The 18565-nt window shown below is 41.4% G+C and overlaps 2 protein-coding genes and 1 long non-coding RNA gene across 18 annotated transcripts in view; 1 reads left to right on the top strand and 2 right to left on the bottom strand.

Moving 5' to 3' along the window:
• SNRPD1 (small nuclear ribonucleoprotein D1 polypeptide) overlaps positions 1 to 15880 on the bottom strand; it is a 38112-nt gene extending 22232 nt beyond the window's left edge. For 4 of the 9 annotated variants that reach the window (XR_002175428.3, XR_012325345.1, XM_073790581.1 and 1 more), the window contains exons 1-4: positions 11645 to 11799; positions 6146 to 6222; positions 4232 to 4423; positions 1590 to 1694 (exon numbers count right to left, since the gene is read on the bottom strand). Coding sequence is in view for 7 of the 9 variants with exons in the window: in XM_073790581.1 (XP_073646682.1) it covers positions 1618 to 1694; positions 4232 to 4423; positions 6146 to 6222; positions 11645 to 11658 (360 nt within the window). In the remaining 2 variants the exon portion in view is untranslated. Of the gene's footprint in view, positions 1 to 1239; positions 1427 to 1585; positions 1695 to 4231; positions 4424 to 6145; positions 6223 to 11644; positions 11800 to 15737 lie in introns of those variants that run through there. The other 5 variants (XM_073790582.1, XM_019930549.3, XM_019930551.3 and 2 more) reach the window with 5 other exon arrangements.
• LOC141276185 (uncharacterized) lies at positions 6261 to 11636 on the bottom strand. Its single transcript, XR_012325346.1, has 3 exons — positions 11184 to 11636; positions 10403 to 10446; positions 6261 to 6846 (listed from the first exon to the last, which is right to left on the bottom strand). It is a non-coding gene; the product is annotated as an uncharacterized lncRNA (long non-coding RNA).
• A 228-nt stretch (positions 15881 to 16108) lies between the features above and the next one.
• The window catches only part of ESCO1 (establishment of sister chromatid cohesion N-acetyltransferase 1), a 90684-nt gene continuing 88227 nt past the window's right edge, over positions 16109 to 18565 (top strand). For 7 of the 8 annotated variants that reach the window (XM_073790578.1, XM_019930547.3, XM_073790577.1 and 4 more), the window contains exon 1: positions 16109 to 16246. The gene's annotated coding sequence lies outside the window, so the exon portion shown is untranslated. The remainder of the gene's footprint in view (positions 16247 to 18565) is intronic. The other variant, XM_073790575.1, reaches the window with a different exon arrangement.

Here is an 18565-nt window from a genome sequence, read left to right as displayed (position 1 = left end):
AGTATATAAACAATAGTAAGCTTTGTAAGAAACTATATACTGAGAAGTATTTTTCTCTAAATCTAACCAATTAAAACAATTTTTAAAAAATCCTTATTAATGATCAGAAAGAATCCAGTTTTTGGCAAAGAAGTAGGTCTTCTTCCTTTTGTTCTTAAAGGACTACTTGTAAAAAGTATTTGGTTAAGAATCCGCCTGCCAATGCAGGTGGCACAGGTTTGAGCCCTGGTCCAGGAAGATCCCACATGCCGCGGAGCAACTAAGCCCGTGCGCCACAACTACTGAGCCTGCGCTCTGGAGCCCGCGAGCCACAACTATTGAAGCCCACGCACCCTAGAGCCCGTGCTCTGCAACAAGAGGAGCCACTGCAACGATAAGTCCATGCACCACATGAAGAGTAGCCCCCACTCGCCACAACTAGAGAAAGCCTGCGTGCAGCAACGAAGACCCAATGCAGCCAAAAATAAAATTAACCCCCCCCCCAAAAAAACTATATTCTATTAAGAACCTATTAAAAAAGTAAAACAGGGACTTCCCTGGTGGTCCAGTGGTTAAGATGCCTCAATTCAAATGCAGGGGGCATGGGTTTAATCCCCCTGCATTTGTGAGGGAACTAGGATCCCACCTGCCCTGCAGTGTGGCCCAAAAGAAGTAAAATAAAACCAAAAAACCATTAACAATGACAACAAAAGCAATGACTTCTTAATTTAGAAGATGATCATCACCTTTTACTAAGAACCTAAGTCTCCATGGGATAAAACTCAGGAAAGGAGAATCAATTTTAGACCTAATTCCATAGGTCTTTAGTTTCTGAGGTACCAAAAAGAACTTATTTCACCTGTAGGAAGGTTCCACAGAATGGAGTCAAGGTAAAACAATAAAACGCATAGTGGGAGGGAGGGACACGCAAGAGGGAAGAGATATTGGAACGTATGTATATGTATAACTGATACGCTTTGTTATAAAGCAGAAACTAACACACCATTGTAAAGCAATTATATTCCAATAAAGATGTTAAAAAAAACAAAACGCATAGTCAGTGCATGTGAAATAAAAAGGTGTATATTCTACAAATATTCATAAAAGAAATATTTTAGTTCAAAAAATTAAAAGCCTGATCTAAGATTGGAATTATTCTGAGACTGCCTAGTAGTAACGCTTAGCTCTTATTGTGTTTGTATCATGAATATATATATGAACTATTAAAACTTAATATGATATAGTCAATAGACAACTCTGTCCTACATTTATGTTTATTAAAAACTGCCACAAACAAACAAAGCCTGTACAAAAAGCACCCGGGGCATCGATCACTTTAAAATCATAATCTTGAGAGACACAATTTGCTTAGGCACCATCTTCTAACTTAGCCACGTAGTCTTCCTCTGCCACGTCTTCCTCTTCGTCTGTTATAAACAAACAAAACCTGTACAAAAAATATCCCATAGTACCTATCACTTTGAAACAGTAATCTTGAGAGACAGTATCGCTTAGGACCCCCTCTTCCTCTGCCCTGGCCATGTCCTCTTCCTCTTCCTTGCCTGCCATAAACAACAAAACCTGTACAGAAAATATCCCATAATACCTACTACTTTGAAATAGTAGTCTTGAGAGATATTATCGCCTAGGACCCCCTCTTCCTCTTCCTCGGCCACGTCCTCTTCCTCTTCCTCGGCCTCGGCCTCTTCCTGCAACTGAGGGAAGAGAGAAACAAAGTAAAGGAAATTCTCTTCTGTGCTGATGTTACCTGGCCACCACAAACAGCACCTACAGTAAAGAAAAGTTTAATTCAGCTTCTCTCAAATGTAACCTCAGTCACCCTTTCCCGACAGTTTATCATACAGAACCAAGAATTGATGGCCTACTAATACCTAAATATTTGTTTCATTTGACTTTATTTACTGAGAAATTCATCAAGTTTTAAAATATTTTTTCTTTGTATCGTGCCTCAAATTCACCACAAAATAAAATACAAATGATTTGAACCTCACACAAGATGAAAAAGATATAATACTAACGGAACAGAACACAAACACTATGCACCAGATGTTTCTGTTACTGTATAGAATCCAAGTTAGTTAATTCATGCCAAGAAAACTTAAAATATATTACATCAAGTAACAACTTCATGACTTTTCAGAATCTTAAGTCATCTGATCCAATCATAACCTAGTACTTTAATCCAGTAACAATATCCTTGTTACCTGGTCATCCTAGCTGTGAACTTTTCATTTTCAGACATCTATGAATATTTTAAAAATCTTGACATTTCTACCAATTGTTCCTAGTCTTACCATTCAAAGCAACAGAGTAAGTCTAGCACTTCTCTTAAAACAAGGCAGATTAACCACACTTATCTCCAATTCCCTCTGAAGTACTATTCATGATAGAAAAGGAATAAAAATGGCAAATATCCATAAGGGGGAAAAAACAAATGCTGAAAAAACACAGTGGTTGAAAGATTTCAACAATTTTTTAAGTCAGAAAATAGACTGAAACCTACAAATGTTTAGTAAAGGAAGAATAACTTCTAAAAGACCTAGGACCTTGGAAGCCAGGGGTGAGATGATGAGGCAGGGGGCTGAAAACATGGGGGGGGGGGGAAGTTGACAATCCTTATGCAGAGCAGTAGATTGGCTAGTCCTCTTCCCCACCTTGCAAAGCTAATGATTATTTCCCTGACAGGTAGGTAGGAGAGAAAAGATAAAATTAACCCAAAGACCTTGAAGCAGAAAGGCTTCGGATTTGAAAACACCTGCAAAGTGGATGGCAGCAAAAGTCACAGAGCTGGAGGGAAGGAACAGGGGGATCAAGTCAGTGTTTTTCAAGCTATGTGTTACAACCTGAATTTTTTTTTTTTTAAACTGAAAGAGAATACGATAGGAAGCTTAAGGGCATCTGCATGTATTAAGACTAAATTCTTCCTGAAGCTTTTGTTTCATTTATATGTATGAATAGGTCATGATGCAAAGTACAATATATTTCTTAGTGTGAGTGGAGGGAAAAGCCTCAAAATCATTGTTTAGTATCAGCCCCTTTCTCCTGCCCTTCTCCTATAATGCTGGCTGCCAGACATATATCTCCCACAGTAGGTGACTAGAATCTTTTTCTGAGAAAACCAGCTCCAGAAAAGACTTCCAGATCCTGAAATTTTAGGTCTCCTCAGTGGGGAAGCCAACTTACTTTGAACCCACCCTCTAAGGAGTCCAGCCTCCATTCCCAGAAGTTCTCTTTTCAGAGTCCTTCTTAAACAGATGGCCAAAATGCAAGATACTATAGCAAAACCTTCAACATAAAGACCAAACTAAGAGATCAAATAAAAAGAGAAACCAGAGAAAACAACACCAAGTACAGAATAAAAGACAAAGAGAGAGGAAAAATAAAAGACTCAGAAGGAATCAGTCAGAAGATCCAATTATTAAGAATTCCTGGAAGAAAGAACAGAACAAGCAAAACAGAAGAAATTTATCATTACACAAGTAAATTTCTTAGCTCTAAATGGCAAGAATATCCATACTGAAAGGGTCCACCAAGTACCCAGAACAACAGTGGACAAAATGCTAAGTCATTAAAAAATTTCAGAATATCAGGAATAATGAGTCAATCTCTGGGCTTCGCTAGTGGCGCAGTGGTTAAGAACCCACCTGCCAATGCAGGAAACACGGGTTCGATCCCTGGTCCAGGAAGATCCCACAGCCCTCGGAGCAACTAAGCCTGTGCGCCACAACTACTGAGCCTGTGCTCTAGAGCCCGTGAGCCACAACTACTGAGCCCGCATGCTACAACTACTGAAGCCTGCACGCCTAGAGGCCGTGCTCCACAACAAGAGAAAACACGCAATGAGAAGCCCGCATACCACAATGAAGAGTAGCTCCCACTCACAGCAACTAGAGAAAGCCCGCACGCAGCAACAAATACCCAGTGCAGCCATAAATAAATAAATATAAATAAATAAATTTATTTAAAAAAATAAGACTCAATCTCCGAATTTTCCAAAGTGTGCAGGGATTAGGGGACCAGGCCATGCACAAAGGGACAGGAAGTAAGAACATCAATCTTTTGAATAGCAATACCAGGAACTGTAAGAAACACTATATGTACTCATGGCAAGTAGAGGCAATTAAAACAAACCAACCAACCCGTGTTGTTTGCAAATATAAACGTATTTTGAATAGCAGATTAGGGCATAAATACACCAGACACAAAAATGTTTATAATCCTTCAAACTTACCAGCTTCCCTTTTCTTAGACTTCACCTTTGGTTCAACATCCACGAGAAGTGTATCCAGAGGTAAGCTGTCTGGCAGAATAAAATATCGAATGTTATTTCCTCGAATACTCAGTGTTTCCAGCTGTACAGGTTCTCTGTTCTTCAGGGTCATTTTCACAGCTTTAAGATGTGTATTCATGCTGACATCTACACCTGGAGGGAAAAAAGAGGACAGTTATTAGCATAATAAGGAAGGCAACCAATTAATCTATCAAGCCACTGTTAGTACGATGTTATAGAAGAGTATTATCTGTTCTGCAACTGGTAATTATGTCTGTATAAATCAGAAATCTTTCCTTCACTAGATTTTTCCTTAGCTTGTTGTTTACTAATCTTCTGTACTCTTCTTTCCCAAAATTAATAGACTTTTGATACATTCCATCTTGTTGGGGAACTTGATACAACGAGGGAGAGGGGGGAAAAAACCAAAAGATTTATGATCTCTTTCTATGTTCCAGGAACTGCATGCTAAGGCATTTCAGTTTAATCCTCAATGTCCTTATGGTAGATAGTATGATTATCCCTATTGTGAGGACTAAAATATATATTCAGGATATAAGAAACTTGAAACAGTGGTTGTCACTGGGGGAGGGAATTGGATTTTTACTCGATTTTGCTCCCCCAATTTACTAAATTTTCCTCCTGGGACATCATTTATTAAGTGCCTACTGTATGTGAGGCAAACCTTACATTATATTACTTTTGTGAGTGTCTTCCATCACTAGATTTTGAATTCCTAAAAAGCAGGAAGAGGGCTTCCCTGGTGGCGCAGTGGTTCAGAGTCTGCCTGCCAATGCAGGGGACACAGGTTCGTGGCCCGGTCCGGGAAGATCCCACATGCCGTGCAGCAGCTAGGCCCGTGAGCCATGGCCGCTAAGCCTGTGTGTCCGGAGCCCGTGCTCTGCAACGGGAGAGGCCACAACAGTGAGAGGCCCGCGTACGGCAAAAAAAAAAAAGAACACTCTGCTTCCTCTACAACATGCAACACAGAGCTCAGAAAAGAGCAGACTAAATCACTGTTTAAAATCACGGAATTTTAACAGGACAGAAATTACATTTCCTCAGATATGATCAGACTGTATCAAAACCTTAAACTATACAGATTTCCTTTCATAGCAATTGGTGTTGCAAAGTTTTGGTGGACTCACAAATATTATCAGTTTAATACTATATATTTCTCTTGTTTACTCAGATGCTGGATCTACATGTTAAAAAATTATTTATAAATTTACAATTTAAATATTTCAGAGAGTAGAATGGTACCATATGCTAAGATAGCATTTTCTTTCATCAATTCTTTTAAAAATTTGCCCTTTTTGGGGGCAGCAGCTACTATTAGTGAAGAATCACAGTGGCTTTAAATATAAAACTACATATCATACATACAATATCATTAAAGAGTTAGACACCTAAGAAAAAAGACAAATATAATACTCTAATATGTTATGCTTAGATAAAATTATGGTTCCTCAACACCCCCTTCCCATTTCCCACATATTTTTTACCCAGGATAATCAGACATGGAAACTCCATCCTCTATCTTCAAGGACTTTACAATCTAACAGGGGACACAAAATTCTGATACAAGTAATATGTGTTTTGTAAGATGCAACATTCCAGGGGACACGTACAGGCAAAAGTAGAAAAGGCATAAAGCAGGAAAACAGTGGTCACACATAGGATAACCTGGGGAATCCACTCTGGTCTTAGCATAAGAACTTAAGGTGAGGCTTAAATAAGAAGGTCAGTGAAATAATCCAGACAAAAGGAATGAGATTTGTACTATATAAAACATTCATTAACCAAAGAATTCTGGCCTGTAGGTGAAAGAGATAGGAAATAAAAAGTGTTATAAACGCAGTGCAACCTCCATACCTGTGATTGTTCCATGGACCTGTGTTCCATTCTTTAATTCAATGGTTACAGTTTCGTGACTCAATTTCATCAAAAATCTATAAAGACAATAGGAATAAAATGATAAATTTTCACTTTTAACACTTCAAAAACATGTTTATTATTATTATTAAGCCAAAGGGTGAAATTTCTAGATGCTGAAAACCTACTATGGATGCTATCTGCACCAATTCCTGTTAATAGCTTGCATAACAATTTCAGCTTTCCCTGAATGATACCCTTAACATTTATGAAAGAGCACAGTAACAGAAATTGTCACTTGGACATTTCTGATTCTCTAAGCCATTATACAGCTTAACCTCTGATCCATGCATATAGATCCTGAAGTCACTGTAAGCCACAAAACTGAAATCAAGAAATTACATGGATAAAAGTGCTCAAAAAACACAAGCTTCCAATTATAAGACAGTAAGTATTGGAGATGTAATGTACAACATGATGGCTATAGTTAATACTGCTGTATGGTATATTTGAAAACTGCTAAGAGACTAGATCCTTAAAGTTCTCATGAGAAAAAAGCCATTTTTTTCTTTTCTTTTGTATACATGTGAGATGATGGATGTTAACAAACTTACTGTGGTAATCATTTCACAGCTTATGTAAGTCATTATCCTGTACACCTTAAACTTACAGTGTTGTATGTCAATTATATCTCAATGAAACTGAAAAAAATGATACATTATAATTGGTATTAAAAGATTATACTCTTATTGTATGTGTATAAATAAGGTAAAAGTCTCCTTTTCTAACCCTCCTCCAGGCATGTGGGGATATTCTAGACCATTTTATATGCAAACATAAGCATTTACATAAAATTTACTTTTACAGAAACTGGGCCATACTATAATGGCTTCTGTAACTTTTAGTTCTCATTTAGCATTTAGAGACATTTATGCAAACCCCCACCAAATTCAGTTATGCAAATCCTCACCAACACTAACTGTCACCAATCTTGTTTTGGTCAATTTGATAGGGGAAAAAAGGCAATTTGCTTTTCCCTATCACTTGTTGAATAATTCTTCATGAATACAGGAAATCTGTATTTCTTCTGTTATTTTCCTATTCACATTATTCACAACTCCAATTAGGTCGAATTCTTCTTTTATTTTCTATCAGTTTGCCACAGCAATTCAAGTTCATGGTTTTCTTTAGCCATACAATTTTTTTTCATTTTTATGTTGTTAAATTTATGAATCCTTCTTGGGTATGTAATTTGTTTAGAAAGATGATTCCCATCCCAAGATTATAAAAAGTCTCTTATTTTCTTCTACTGTTACATTTAGAGTTTTAATCCACCTAGAATTCATCTCTTTTCTGTGCAATGTGAGGTAGGAAGTGGCCTTTATGATTTTCCCAAGTTGGATAGCCAGGTGCTTCAATAACATTTACTGAATAGTCATCCATTCCCCACTTCATCTATTCTTCTGTTCTCCAACTTTTTATTATGAAATATTGCAGAGGAAGCTGAAGGGTTCACACACTATGAAAATGTTACCATTTGTGTGTGCCCCTCCCTCCCCACTTACACTGTCACCACATTATCTGAAAGTAAACTGCAGTCACTTCAGCATGCATTTTCTCATGAGGACATTCTACCACATAACCATAACACCACAATCACATCTAGAAAAATGAACAATAATCCTACAGTATGATCTAATATACAACTCATATTCAAAATTTCTGGTCTATAGTATGTACTTTGTATACCCGATCACACTAAATGTTAAGATTACCTACTTTCTCCCCAACTAGTCTATCCTTGAGGTTAAGAATCATGAACTTTATATCTAATCCTGGATTGTAACAGGCACTGAATAAGTTGGCTAAAATGTTTCAATGATTAAAGGGAAATCAGGCTTAAAATACAACTTTTGAAGTGGTATAGACAGCCATCAAAAAAGGGGAAATTACTTGGTCTTGCATAAGACAAGTCCCAAACTTGTTCTCATACAAAGAAAAAACTGTGTGTTGAATCCCTTCCCTTTCCATATTTGCTGTCAAGAAAAAAAGTCTCTCTTAATGAATTGGTAATGCTTTATTTCACCAGATAAGAATTCTTTAACTTAGCTCAAATTTAATATAACTATATTAGCCTAGAATTTTCACCGAATGGTTTCTTCCCATTATCAATTTAAAATTTGTTTTTACTTTAATTGTCCCATCCAGTAATAACTTCTACTTTTATAAAACTTCTTTCAAATCATTTTTAGAAACAGGCAGGATTCAAGTAAAAATAAAATAGTTTATTAATCAAGCAGTCTACCATATGGAAATAAAAGGAAAACCAGAAAGTAAGAAAACCTCTGAAACAATCAAAATACATTTTATCAAGTCCAAGGATATTTCTTTGATAAATAGTATTTATAATTATATATTATATGGTAGTCACTGTGCTTGGTAATGATTAAAAATGAGTAAGACTAGGCCCCCAAGGAGCTCAAACTCTGTAAGGAAGAACAGACACATGAAAGATTTTTTTTTTAAGTAATTACGTAAATTTAAATCACAACGGAGATATGCACAGGTTCTTACCATGAATATAATGTAGCATGGGTAGGAAGGAGTCAGATCTTAGTGGACTTCTAGTAAGTCTGAAAAGTTGGAAATATGCAGCAAAGAGAGACTAGAGCAAAGATATAGTAAGAAACAGCACAAGGTACACAGAAATTATAGGTATTACTGATAGAATACTAAGTCCAAGAAAATGAGTAGGGAAGAGGTTCCTTTCATGGAATGCCCAAGCTCTGTTAAACAATTCCCCTAGGAGAACTACTGAAGGCTTTTCATCAATGGAGTGGAGTGCCACATCGGAAGACAAATTAGGTGGCTAGAGCAATAGATAGATTAAAGTAATCAAGACACAGGAACTACAAATAGGTCAATGAAACAGAACAGAGTCCAGAAGTTCACTATCCAGGCAGCAGTTTGGGTTTCACAGGTGTATACATTTTTCAAAATTGGGAAATGCACACTGAATTTCACTGTTATGAGATATTTACTTTAAGAAGTGAGATTAAAGAACACGGGTGGGAAGAAAAGGGAGGCTGAACAGCTTAGTGGTGTCAACTGGAGTGGCATGGAAGGTGTACTGAGGGTAGGAGAAATAAACACAGTTATCCGAGCCAAGGAACCAAGCAAATTCAAATTATTTTCTGATGAATCCTTCACTACCTGAATTCTTTCTGCTTACTGTAACTTAAGATATTCAGATAATACTCAAATATTCAGATAAAATGGTATCATTCAGTATAGCACTGAAATGGTATCCGAACTCACACTATTAACTTCAAAAATCAAAGAGAACGGGATAGTGAAAGATACTTAGAGATATTCAGATAAGCACACATATATCCATTACAGTAAGTTAACTTAAGATATTCAGATAATACTGTAACTTAAAATATTCAGATAATACTCAGATATTCAGATAAAATGGTATCTCCTTCAGTATAGCACTGAAATGCTATCCAAACTCACACTATTAAATTCAAAAATCAAAGAGAATGGGACAGTGAAAGATATTTATATTAGGTAGGTAAATTTGCCAAAACCTAGCAACTTATCAGATTATCAGGATTATCAAGAGGAAGAAGTCAAAGACGACTCCCAGGTTTTTGGTTAGGGAGACAGTATAACAGTGTCACCAACTGAGATAGAGAAATAACAAAGTCAACCCAAACCGCAAACCAGTTAGACAAACACCCATTTTTCCTGGCGTAAAACACATTCTCCAGTTATTAGAAATTTTATTTCTATAGTGTAAGACACAGAATAGGATTCAGTACAGCCATTAAAATTTATAGGAAAATTCCGTCACAACACAGACTATCTTTAAATGAGACAAACTGATTCCAAAGAGTATGACATAAAACTTAACTACAGATTCAGACTGGCAGGTATTGAGAAATTGAAAAAATAAACTTTAAATTCTGAGATGTTTCCCCCCAAAGTTATACTTCAAATAAAAATGGACAAAGTCTTCCAGTTATAAGATAAATAAGTATTAGGGATGTAATGTACAACATGATAAATATAATTAACACTGCTGTATGTTATATATGAAAGTTAAGAGAGTAAATCTTGAGTCCGCATCACAAGAAAAAAATTTTTGTCTATTTCTTTTATTTTGTACCTATATGAGACGATGGATGCTCACTAAACTTATTGTGTTAATCACTTCGTGATGGATGTAAATCAAATAATTATGCTGTATACCTTAAAGTTATACAGTGTCGTACGCCAATTACATCTCAATAAAACTGTAAGAAAAAAATGGACAAAAAGTTAACCTTAAATGCCCTCTCTACAAACTCCACCCTGAATATAACAATAAGGATTTTATATGATATTTCAAACATACTAGAAACTATCTACTTGTCTACCTTCACCACAAAACATAAAGCTCCAACAAGGCAGGGACTCTGTGTCGAAAAAAAAAATGCATACCTTATGAGAGCACAGTGTAACAGGTGCCCAATAACACTGACAATCCTAGTTTGTGACTGCCGGCTGGGTTATTAGAAACCTCTGCTTCTATGCTGCAAGCTCTCAGCCTCAAGGAAAAACACCAAACCCCAATCTATTTGCAAGTAGTTTAGAATGAATTACTCCAATCAGTAAACAAGTTTTCAGTAGGCTCAGCTAACCGGCCAAATTTAAACACAGAAATGAACCAGAAGAAATCTCGATTATCTGTGTAATCAGTCAAAATATACAGAAAATAGATTCTGTCCCACGTTGGGAGACTTTTTTTTCCTAAAGCAAAGTCCTATTTTAAGGGGAAATGTCGGTTGAATAACGTTAAGTCTAGTAAGTAACAACAAGGGGGGGAAAAGAAGTGATAGGATAAACTTACGAATCGAAAGTCCATCCCTGATTTGAAACATTTCGGAATTACGTTTCATTATTTCCAGATAAACTCCTACAGCTTCTAAGTACTCTTTTAAGTGTGATGGTAGTTTCATCGCGAAAAACGCATTTAACTTAAACTACTTACGCAGTAGTATTTTTATGTCTCCCACATTCTCAGGGAGCGTGGACCTAGTTATATTTGCCGGCTCCTGAGGCTGAGACGAGCCAGAAACGCAACCCAGACTAGAGCACAAGTTCTACTCAAAATGAAAGTCGGTAAGTCACCGGGAGTAGCTTGTAAGCCTGGCGCTGCACCTCTACGGCCTCGAAGACTCTGGGTGGGAAAACCTGGCCCGGTCTTTACCTCCACTTCTTGGAAAATACGGGGGATCCCCGCGCGACCCAGTCTGAAGCCCAGGTCCGAGCGGCCGCGGCGGCGCGGCCAAGATGGGACGGGAGCGTCGGGCGCCGGAGGCCGTTAGCAGGCCGCGCGCACACGCGGCTTTCGCGCCTCCAGCCTCTGGGGCAGCCCAGCCTCCCGCTCCCGGCCCACACCGTTCAGACTGTCCCCTCACAGTCCCTCACCCCGCCTGGTCACTTCCTCACCTCACGAGCTTCATCCTAGCGGCGCCGTCACCGTTTCGGTCGGAGAGCGAACAAAACCCAACAACTCAGCGCCGACCGGCTACGAATATGAATGGCCGGAAACACTTACTCCCACGGTTCCGACGTAAAGAGCGCGCGTACCGGTGCGGACGCACGGCGGAAACGCCGAGACCACCCTTGAGCTCTCCCTTCCGGCCGTGAGAAGCGCCACTGCGGCCCCTGGCGGCTGGAGGTGTGCCTTGCAACTGCTGAGGGGGTTTGCTTTAGGAGGAAACTTCCGGTAAGAGGGAAATTTGAGGAGATTAAATCCCATTAGCGGGCATGGCAGGGCTCCGTGTATTCAGCAGCACGAAATTTACTCAATGAAAGGAAGTTCTGGGAGAAGTCCAGAGGATTATGCTAACTCTGCTCCAACACCAGGAACCTCAACATTACTTAACGTGCCTGAAAAAAATCACACAATTTTTTTTTATGTCAACTTTTTTTTTTTTTTTTTTTGCGGTACTCGGGCCTCTCACTGTTGTGGCCTCTCCCGTTGCGGGGCAACAGGCTCCGGACGCGCAGGCTCAGCGGCCATAGCTCACGGGCGCAGCCGCTCCGCGGCATGTGGGATCTTCCTGGACCGGGGCACGAACCCGTGTGCCCTGCATCGGCAGGCGGACTCTCAACCACTGCGCCACCAGGGAAGCCCTATGTCAACTTTTAAAAAATTTAATTTTATTTATTTTTGGCTTCGTTGGGTCTCTGCTGCTGCGCGCGGGCTTTCTCTAGTTGTGGCGAGCGGGGGCTACTCTTCGTTGTGGTGCGCGGGCTTCTCATTGCGGTGGCTTCTCTTGTTGTGGAGCACGGGCTCTAGGCGCGCGGGCTTCAGTAGTTGTGGCACACAGGCTTAGTTGCTCCGCAGCATGTGGGACCTTCCCAGACCAGGGCTCGAACCCGTGTCCCCTGCATTGGCAGGCGGATTCTTAACCACTGCGCCTCCAGAGAAGTCCAGAAAAATCACACAATTTAACTGATTATTTTCACTTTAAATTCTGGTCACAAACCTCAGAAGGGTTCCCCACAGTGCCCAGAGATCCAGAGATCATGTTATGCTTCTCTAATGGATACTTTCTCCTTTAGCCTAGGTGATCTCCAAAACTACGGCTTTAATTTGTATCTCCAGCTTGGACTTCATCCCTGGTCATTAGAATTCTTGAATGTTGTGAGGCAATTCTCATCAAACATTAATGTGCATAGGACTCAACTGGAGGAAATATTAGAATGAAAATTCTGATTCCATTGGTATGGGGTCTGAAATTCTGCACTTCTAACAAGCTTTCAGTTGATGAAGATGCTCCTATTCCATGGATCTCAATTTGAGTAGCAAGACTGTAATGGACATATGTGTGCTGCCTTCTCAACATCTATCCCCCTGTCTTCCGAACAGTTCCTAATAATCTCCTGGTGATCCAATGTGGACCAAATTGCTATAATTTTTCTTTGTTTTTATTTTCTAGCTTGAAAATTTTTTAGGATTTTTATTCTCTCATAGTATAAAACTGTCAAGAGTCCTGAAATAAAGTCATCAAGAATGGAGCAACAACAGAAAAGCCATTATTTGCTGCTAGCAGGAGGGTCAGTCTGAAAGTGAGACTACTCTGTCTTCTTGGAGTTAGCTGAGGTTTTATATATTACAGGCATTTAGATTGGTCATAAGAAAGAAAAGGAACAAGGAAATGAGAATGCAACATGTGGGGCAATACAACCATTCCATCAGTAGTTTTTAGAAGTAGATGTGTTAATGATAAGCATGCGCAAAAAAGTACGTTCTGCAATTTGGAGTGAGCAAGGAAAGCAAACATTTTAAACAAATCCAGATTACATTCACAATTTTAAGTTTGGCAAAAGAATTTACAAGTAGGGGCTTATGTTTCTTGTGTAGGGTTCTGAAAAAGAACTTCACAAATTTACAGAACCATAATGTTCAGCACCAAGATGCATCATTTAGGCCACAGCATTTGTTTTTAGCATGTGCACATGGCAAAAGATTAACCAATCACAGCTCTCCCCCCCGGGGACTTTCTCAAGAGCTCTCGGGAATGGAAGCCTCTATTTTTACTAGGATAAATTCGCTGTCAGCTTATATGATCTTTGAAAGCTCAGTCAAGCAAGATAATTTATTCACTGGATCATGATTATTTTTTAGTAAACAACAAATCAAATGACCCAACTCTGAAGTGTATAATACAGTATTGTAAAAGCAAACTATTTTATATTTTCACAGCATGCTTAAACACCTGATTGTATTTAGTTTTAGAAAAGAAAACCTAGAACAAATTGCAGACAGGAATTATACATCAAATATGAATTCCTTATGTATCAAAAATAAATACATATGATTTCATATGGTGTGACATTTGTAAAGATTCCAACGCTCCTGATTGTGGCCAATACAAGTATAGTGGAATAGATTACTCAGGAGCAGAGAGGCCCTGGGACTTCCCTGGTGGTCCAGTGGTTAAGACTCCATGCTCCCAATCCAGGGGGCCCAGGTACCATCCCTGGTCAGGGAACTAGATCTCGCATGCAGCAGCTAAAAGATCCCGCATGCTGTAACTAAGACCAGACGCAGCCAAATAAATAAATATTAAAAAAAAAAAAAAAGGGCTTCCCTGGTGGCGCAGTGGTTGAGAATCTGCCTGCTAATGCAGGGGACACGGGTTCGAGCCCTGGTCTGGGAGGATCCCACATGCCGCGGAGCAACTGGGCCCGTGAGCCACAACTACTGAGCCTGCGCGTCTGGGGCCTGTGCTCCGCAAAAAGAGAGGCCGTGATAGAGGCCCGCGCGCCGCGATGAAGAGTGGCCCCCACTTGCCACAACTAGAGAAAGCTCTCGCACAGAAACGAAGACACAACACAGCAAAAATTAATTAATTAATTAACTCCTACCCCAACATCTTTAAAAAAAAAAGCAGAGGCCCATTTTTTGGAAATGGAAACTTGTAAATATGGTTTGTGTATGTGTGTATGCCAGAATTTGAGTTACTACAGATAAAGTGGTTTACACACAAAGAGAAATCCCACCAATTGTCTGACAATCTGAAGGTGAAGGCAAATATAGGTCAGATATTCTATCAACAGTAGATAACCAGCTTTAATCACGTTGGCAGTCTACTCCTGAGTTTTTCCCCAATTTAAGCCGTTTGGTATATGCCATTAAAGTATATTGCTGACCCCTGAACAACTCTGGCGTTAGGGGCACAGAGACTCTGCTCAGTGGAAAATCCATGCATAACTTACAGTCGCCCCTCCATATCCCCAGTTCCACATCCTCCGATTCAACCAACCAGTTGATGATGATTGTTTAGTACTCTAGTACTTACTACTGGGAAAAAAAAAATCCCCGTATAACTGGACTTGTTTAAACTTGTGTTGAACAAGGGACAAATGAAAGTATCAGGCACTGGGGATGAGCGGGGGGGAAGACAGGTTTTTGCCATAACACAGGTATGGTGATGTGACCAATGGCTTCACCCACCAATACTTCTCATTTTGGTTTTTAAACCACAGAACCTCCCCAAACTAAACTGACAGGCAGCTCAATAAAGTTTTGTGGAAGATGTATTCTCATAAAAACATCAGGCTTCACAAACTTAGAGCACATTTTGGCTGGACTTGGCTTCAAAAAAGGAGGGCCGGAAGTGGAGAACCTCTCTTCAGATTCTCAAGGGCAAGAGCACCCATTTGCCCATCCTCACAGTTCTGCAAATGAGGAAAGAGTAGCACAGAGGGCGTGTTCAAAAGCAGGGTAGAACCAAGAATCCTAGTGCGAGAACCCTGGATTCTATCATTGGAGGTCTCTAAGAGTCAAAGCTTTGAACACCCGCCATGACTAAACGTGGTGGAACTTTCTACAATTTCTTGTCGACTCTCGTGCTCTGATGCCCAGGGAGGAAAGTGTGCAAGGAGACGCTGAAGCCCTGCATTTTGGGGAGGCGCTGGAGTGCAGTGCCGGGAAGGAGAGAGAAGGGTCAATCGTCCACCCTTTTCTTTACATTGGCCCCTGTCGAGGATTAGAGGTATCTGAACTGAAAGTCGCAGAGAGCAGTACCTGCAACCAACAGAAGAACCGGTGGCGACGGATTTTCAAGACAAACCACCACCGCTGGGGGCGTACGTGGCTTTACTCCAAGAGACGAGCGGGTAAAGGGAAGAGTCTGCCGCTAGCCGGAGAGGCGCCCACCCGCGGTGCGCGCACGCGAGGCCTCCCACCGCGCCTGCGCTGCGGTCCGACGCTGGCTCGTCTTTCCCCGACGCCCAGCAGTCCGGGCCGGGGTGAAAAACTGCGTGACACGCAACGAGCGTGGCGGCCATCTTCATCTTCTGGGCACGTCAGCTGAGCCGGTTCAGGCAGAAAAGGAGCGTTGCGCAAGCGCGCCCAAGACGGTCCCAGGTAACTCCCATCTGACGGGCGAGGCGTAGCCGTCGTCGCCGGAAGTTTGGCGTTGCTGCGCCGCGGGAGAGGCGGTGGTGGCGGCAGAAGCAGCTGAGTGTCTCCCGATACCCGGATGTGAGGCGGTCTGCTAGCTCTCGTCGGACCCTTGGCCCGGAGCGAGGAAGGTACGGTAGCGTCCCGACCGCCCCGCCGCCTGCTGTCGCGTCGCCAGCGTCCTCGCCTCCCTGTTGCCAGCCCCTCCGGAGAGCCGGACGCTTCTCCCCCTTCCTGTCCGCCCCTCTGTGTCGTGCTGCCTCGCACGCCCTTCCTACTCCTCGGGTCCCGGCTCCTGGCGCCCCTGGGAGGGAGTGGGCGGCTCGGAGGCGCGGTCGCCTGAGGCAGGTAACCAACCTGCGCGGCTCGGCTGCCCAGTCGCCGCATCACCTGCCGCGGCCCGCTGGGTGGTCAGCGGTAGTAAGGGGCCGTGGCCGAGGACGGGGTCAGGCCGGGGCTCCCCAGGCGGCCGCGCGGGCTTCCGGAGACCCCGAGGTGGCGTGCAGCCTTTTGCGGCGGACGGGGAGGTGTCGGCGCCGGCCCGCAGGTTGCCCTGCCTCGTCCCCACCCCCGGCGTCTTTCCTTCCGTGCGTCTCCCCCGAACCCGCCGTTCCAGCCCTGGCGGAGCTAAGGTCCTGCGGCTCGCTCCCCTGCCCGTCGCCCCCCGCTGACCCTGCGTGAACCCTGAGGCCTCTGCAGTCTGCTGGGCGGGATGTGAGGGTCCTGGCCTCACGGCCCTTAGACTGGGAGGGGAGCGGTGGCCCGGGTCCAAGGTCATAGTGTGGTTCTGGTTGGACAGGACTGTCTGAGCGCAGGGAGGGCTGCTCTGGAGTAGAAATTGGGTGTGTTGAGGGGCATAGTGAAGTTTGTAGAGATAGATGCGAGCAGAAGGGAATTGGGTCCTCGATTTTGATCACTATTCTTAAGATTGTTTTATAACGGGGGTTTGTTTTTCTCGGGCAGAATGGGAGAGATAGCAACTCCAAAAATTGGAGAACATTGCCACCCCCACACCCTTAACCTCCCCCTCCCTCATCCCCAAATGTTTTGTTTTGAAAACCCGCACGTACGGTATTTTCCAGGAGTGGGGGCGGGGGAGGAGGAAGGAGTTATATCCTTGAGGTTTTAGAAGTACTGTGCATCTTGTTTTCGGGTAGCCTTCGGTAGCTGAAAAGGGATTCTTTTAGCAGGAAGTAGTTGCAGCACACAGTATTTGAATAGTATTATCAAACGATGTTTCAGTAAATAGCCTTAACAGAAACCCGTAAAAGAATGCTACTTAGTGGAAGAGTGGGATGTCGGTGTGCTTTGTTTTTTCCTCACCTAAACGTTATTTAAAAAAAAAAAAAGGTAAAACACAATTTCAATTTCAAACATTTTGGATGCCGTGAATTATGTTATATTCAGCCTCTTCTGATTAAGTCCTTAGTTTCTGCTTTACACAAGGCATCAATACCAATGGAACTTTTTTAATTTGAAAAACTTTAAAAAATCTCACCGTGGAATTAGAAATGAGAGTGGGATAAAAAGTGCTTAATTTGGAATCTGCAAATTCAGACCTAGAGCATGTGCAGAAATGAGAAAGCTGTAACAGACACTTCCCCCTTTTGGGCAGAATGCAGTGTATGCCCCTTAGGTCAGATGTGTGTCTTTGGAAGTACCCTTCTTAGAACAAAACCTCCCTTATGTTATGAGCTTCTGCCCACCTTACCAATTCCCGGGTAAAGAAAATATGCTGTCATTTCTCGTTGATTAGTATTATAATTCTGTAGTTAAAAAGTAGTTTTTTTTAACATCAGACCCAAACAAGATTTTGTGCTAGGCCTTTAAACCAGTAAATTATGCTTCCAGAAGAACTGAAAAAGGACCCTAATTAATGGATGTCATTAACCTCTTTTGCTGGATGGCCCTTTTTAGCCTGGTAATTCATCACAGCACAAAGCTGACTGTAATTATTCTAATAATGAAGGAGACTAGCATTGCACAATGGATTTTTTTAATAGTTAAATATTTTTTCGTGAGTTTTGTTAGCAGATTTATGTTACATGTTGAGTAATTTGAATAACCTCAGCTGAAGGTGATCAGAAGTTTAGATGGTAGGTAGAAACCAACTCCAGTAAAATTGTTACCATACATAATTCAATTAAGGGCTCTGTTAACCCCTCTGAAGCTCAGCCTTCAGTGTTTTTCTGTGCATCCCTTTTTGTTGGCACAGCGAAAGTTCTTTGGCTCTATTTCTGCATACTGTGGTTACTTTTGACAATAACATCATTCTGTTTACTTGACCATCCTGTCTTTTTTGAGGGAGCTACATCTTAAGCTTAACTTCATTTTAGTACACCTGAAGAAATCAAGATTTATGTCATCTGCGCTCTTCAGCTTACTTTAAAGATTTATGGCTTCATATGTGAGACTCATGAGAGATAAAACTCAGAATATAAATTAAAAAT

Source organism: Tursiops truncatus, chromosome 13 (assembly GCF_011762595.2).
Source record: "Tursiops truncatus isolate mTurTru1 chromosome 13, mTurTru1.mat.Y, whole genome shotgun sequence".
Lineage (NCBI taxonomy): Eukaryota > Metazoa > Chordata > Mammalia > Artiodactyla > Delphinidae > Tursiops > Tursiops truncatus.
This window is presented reverse-complemented; position numbering and strand designations above follow the sequence as displayed.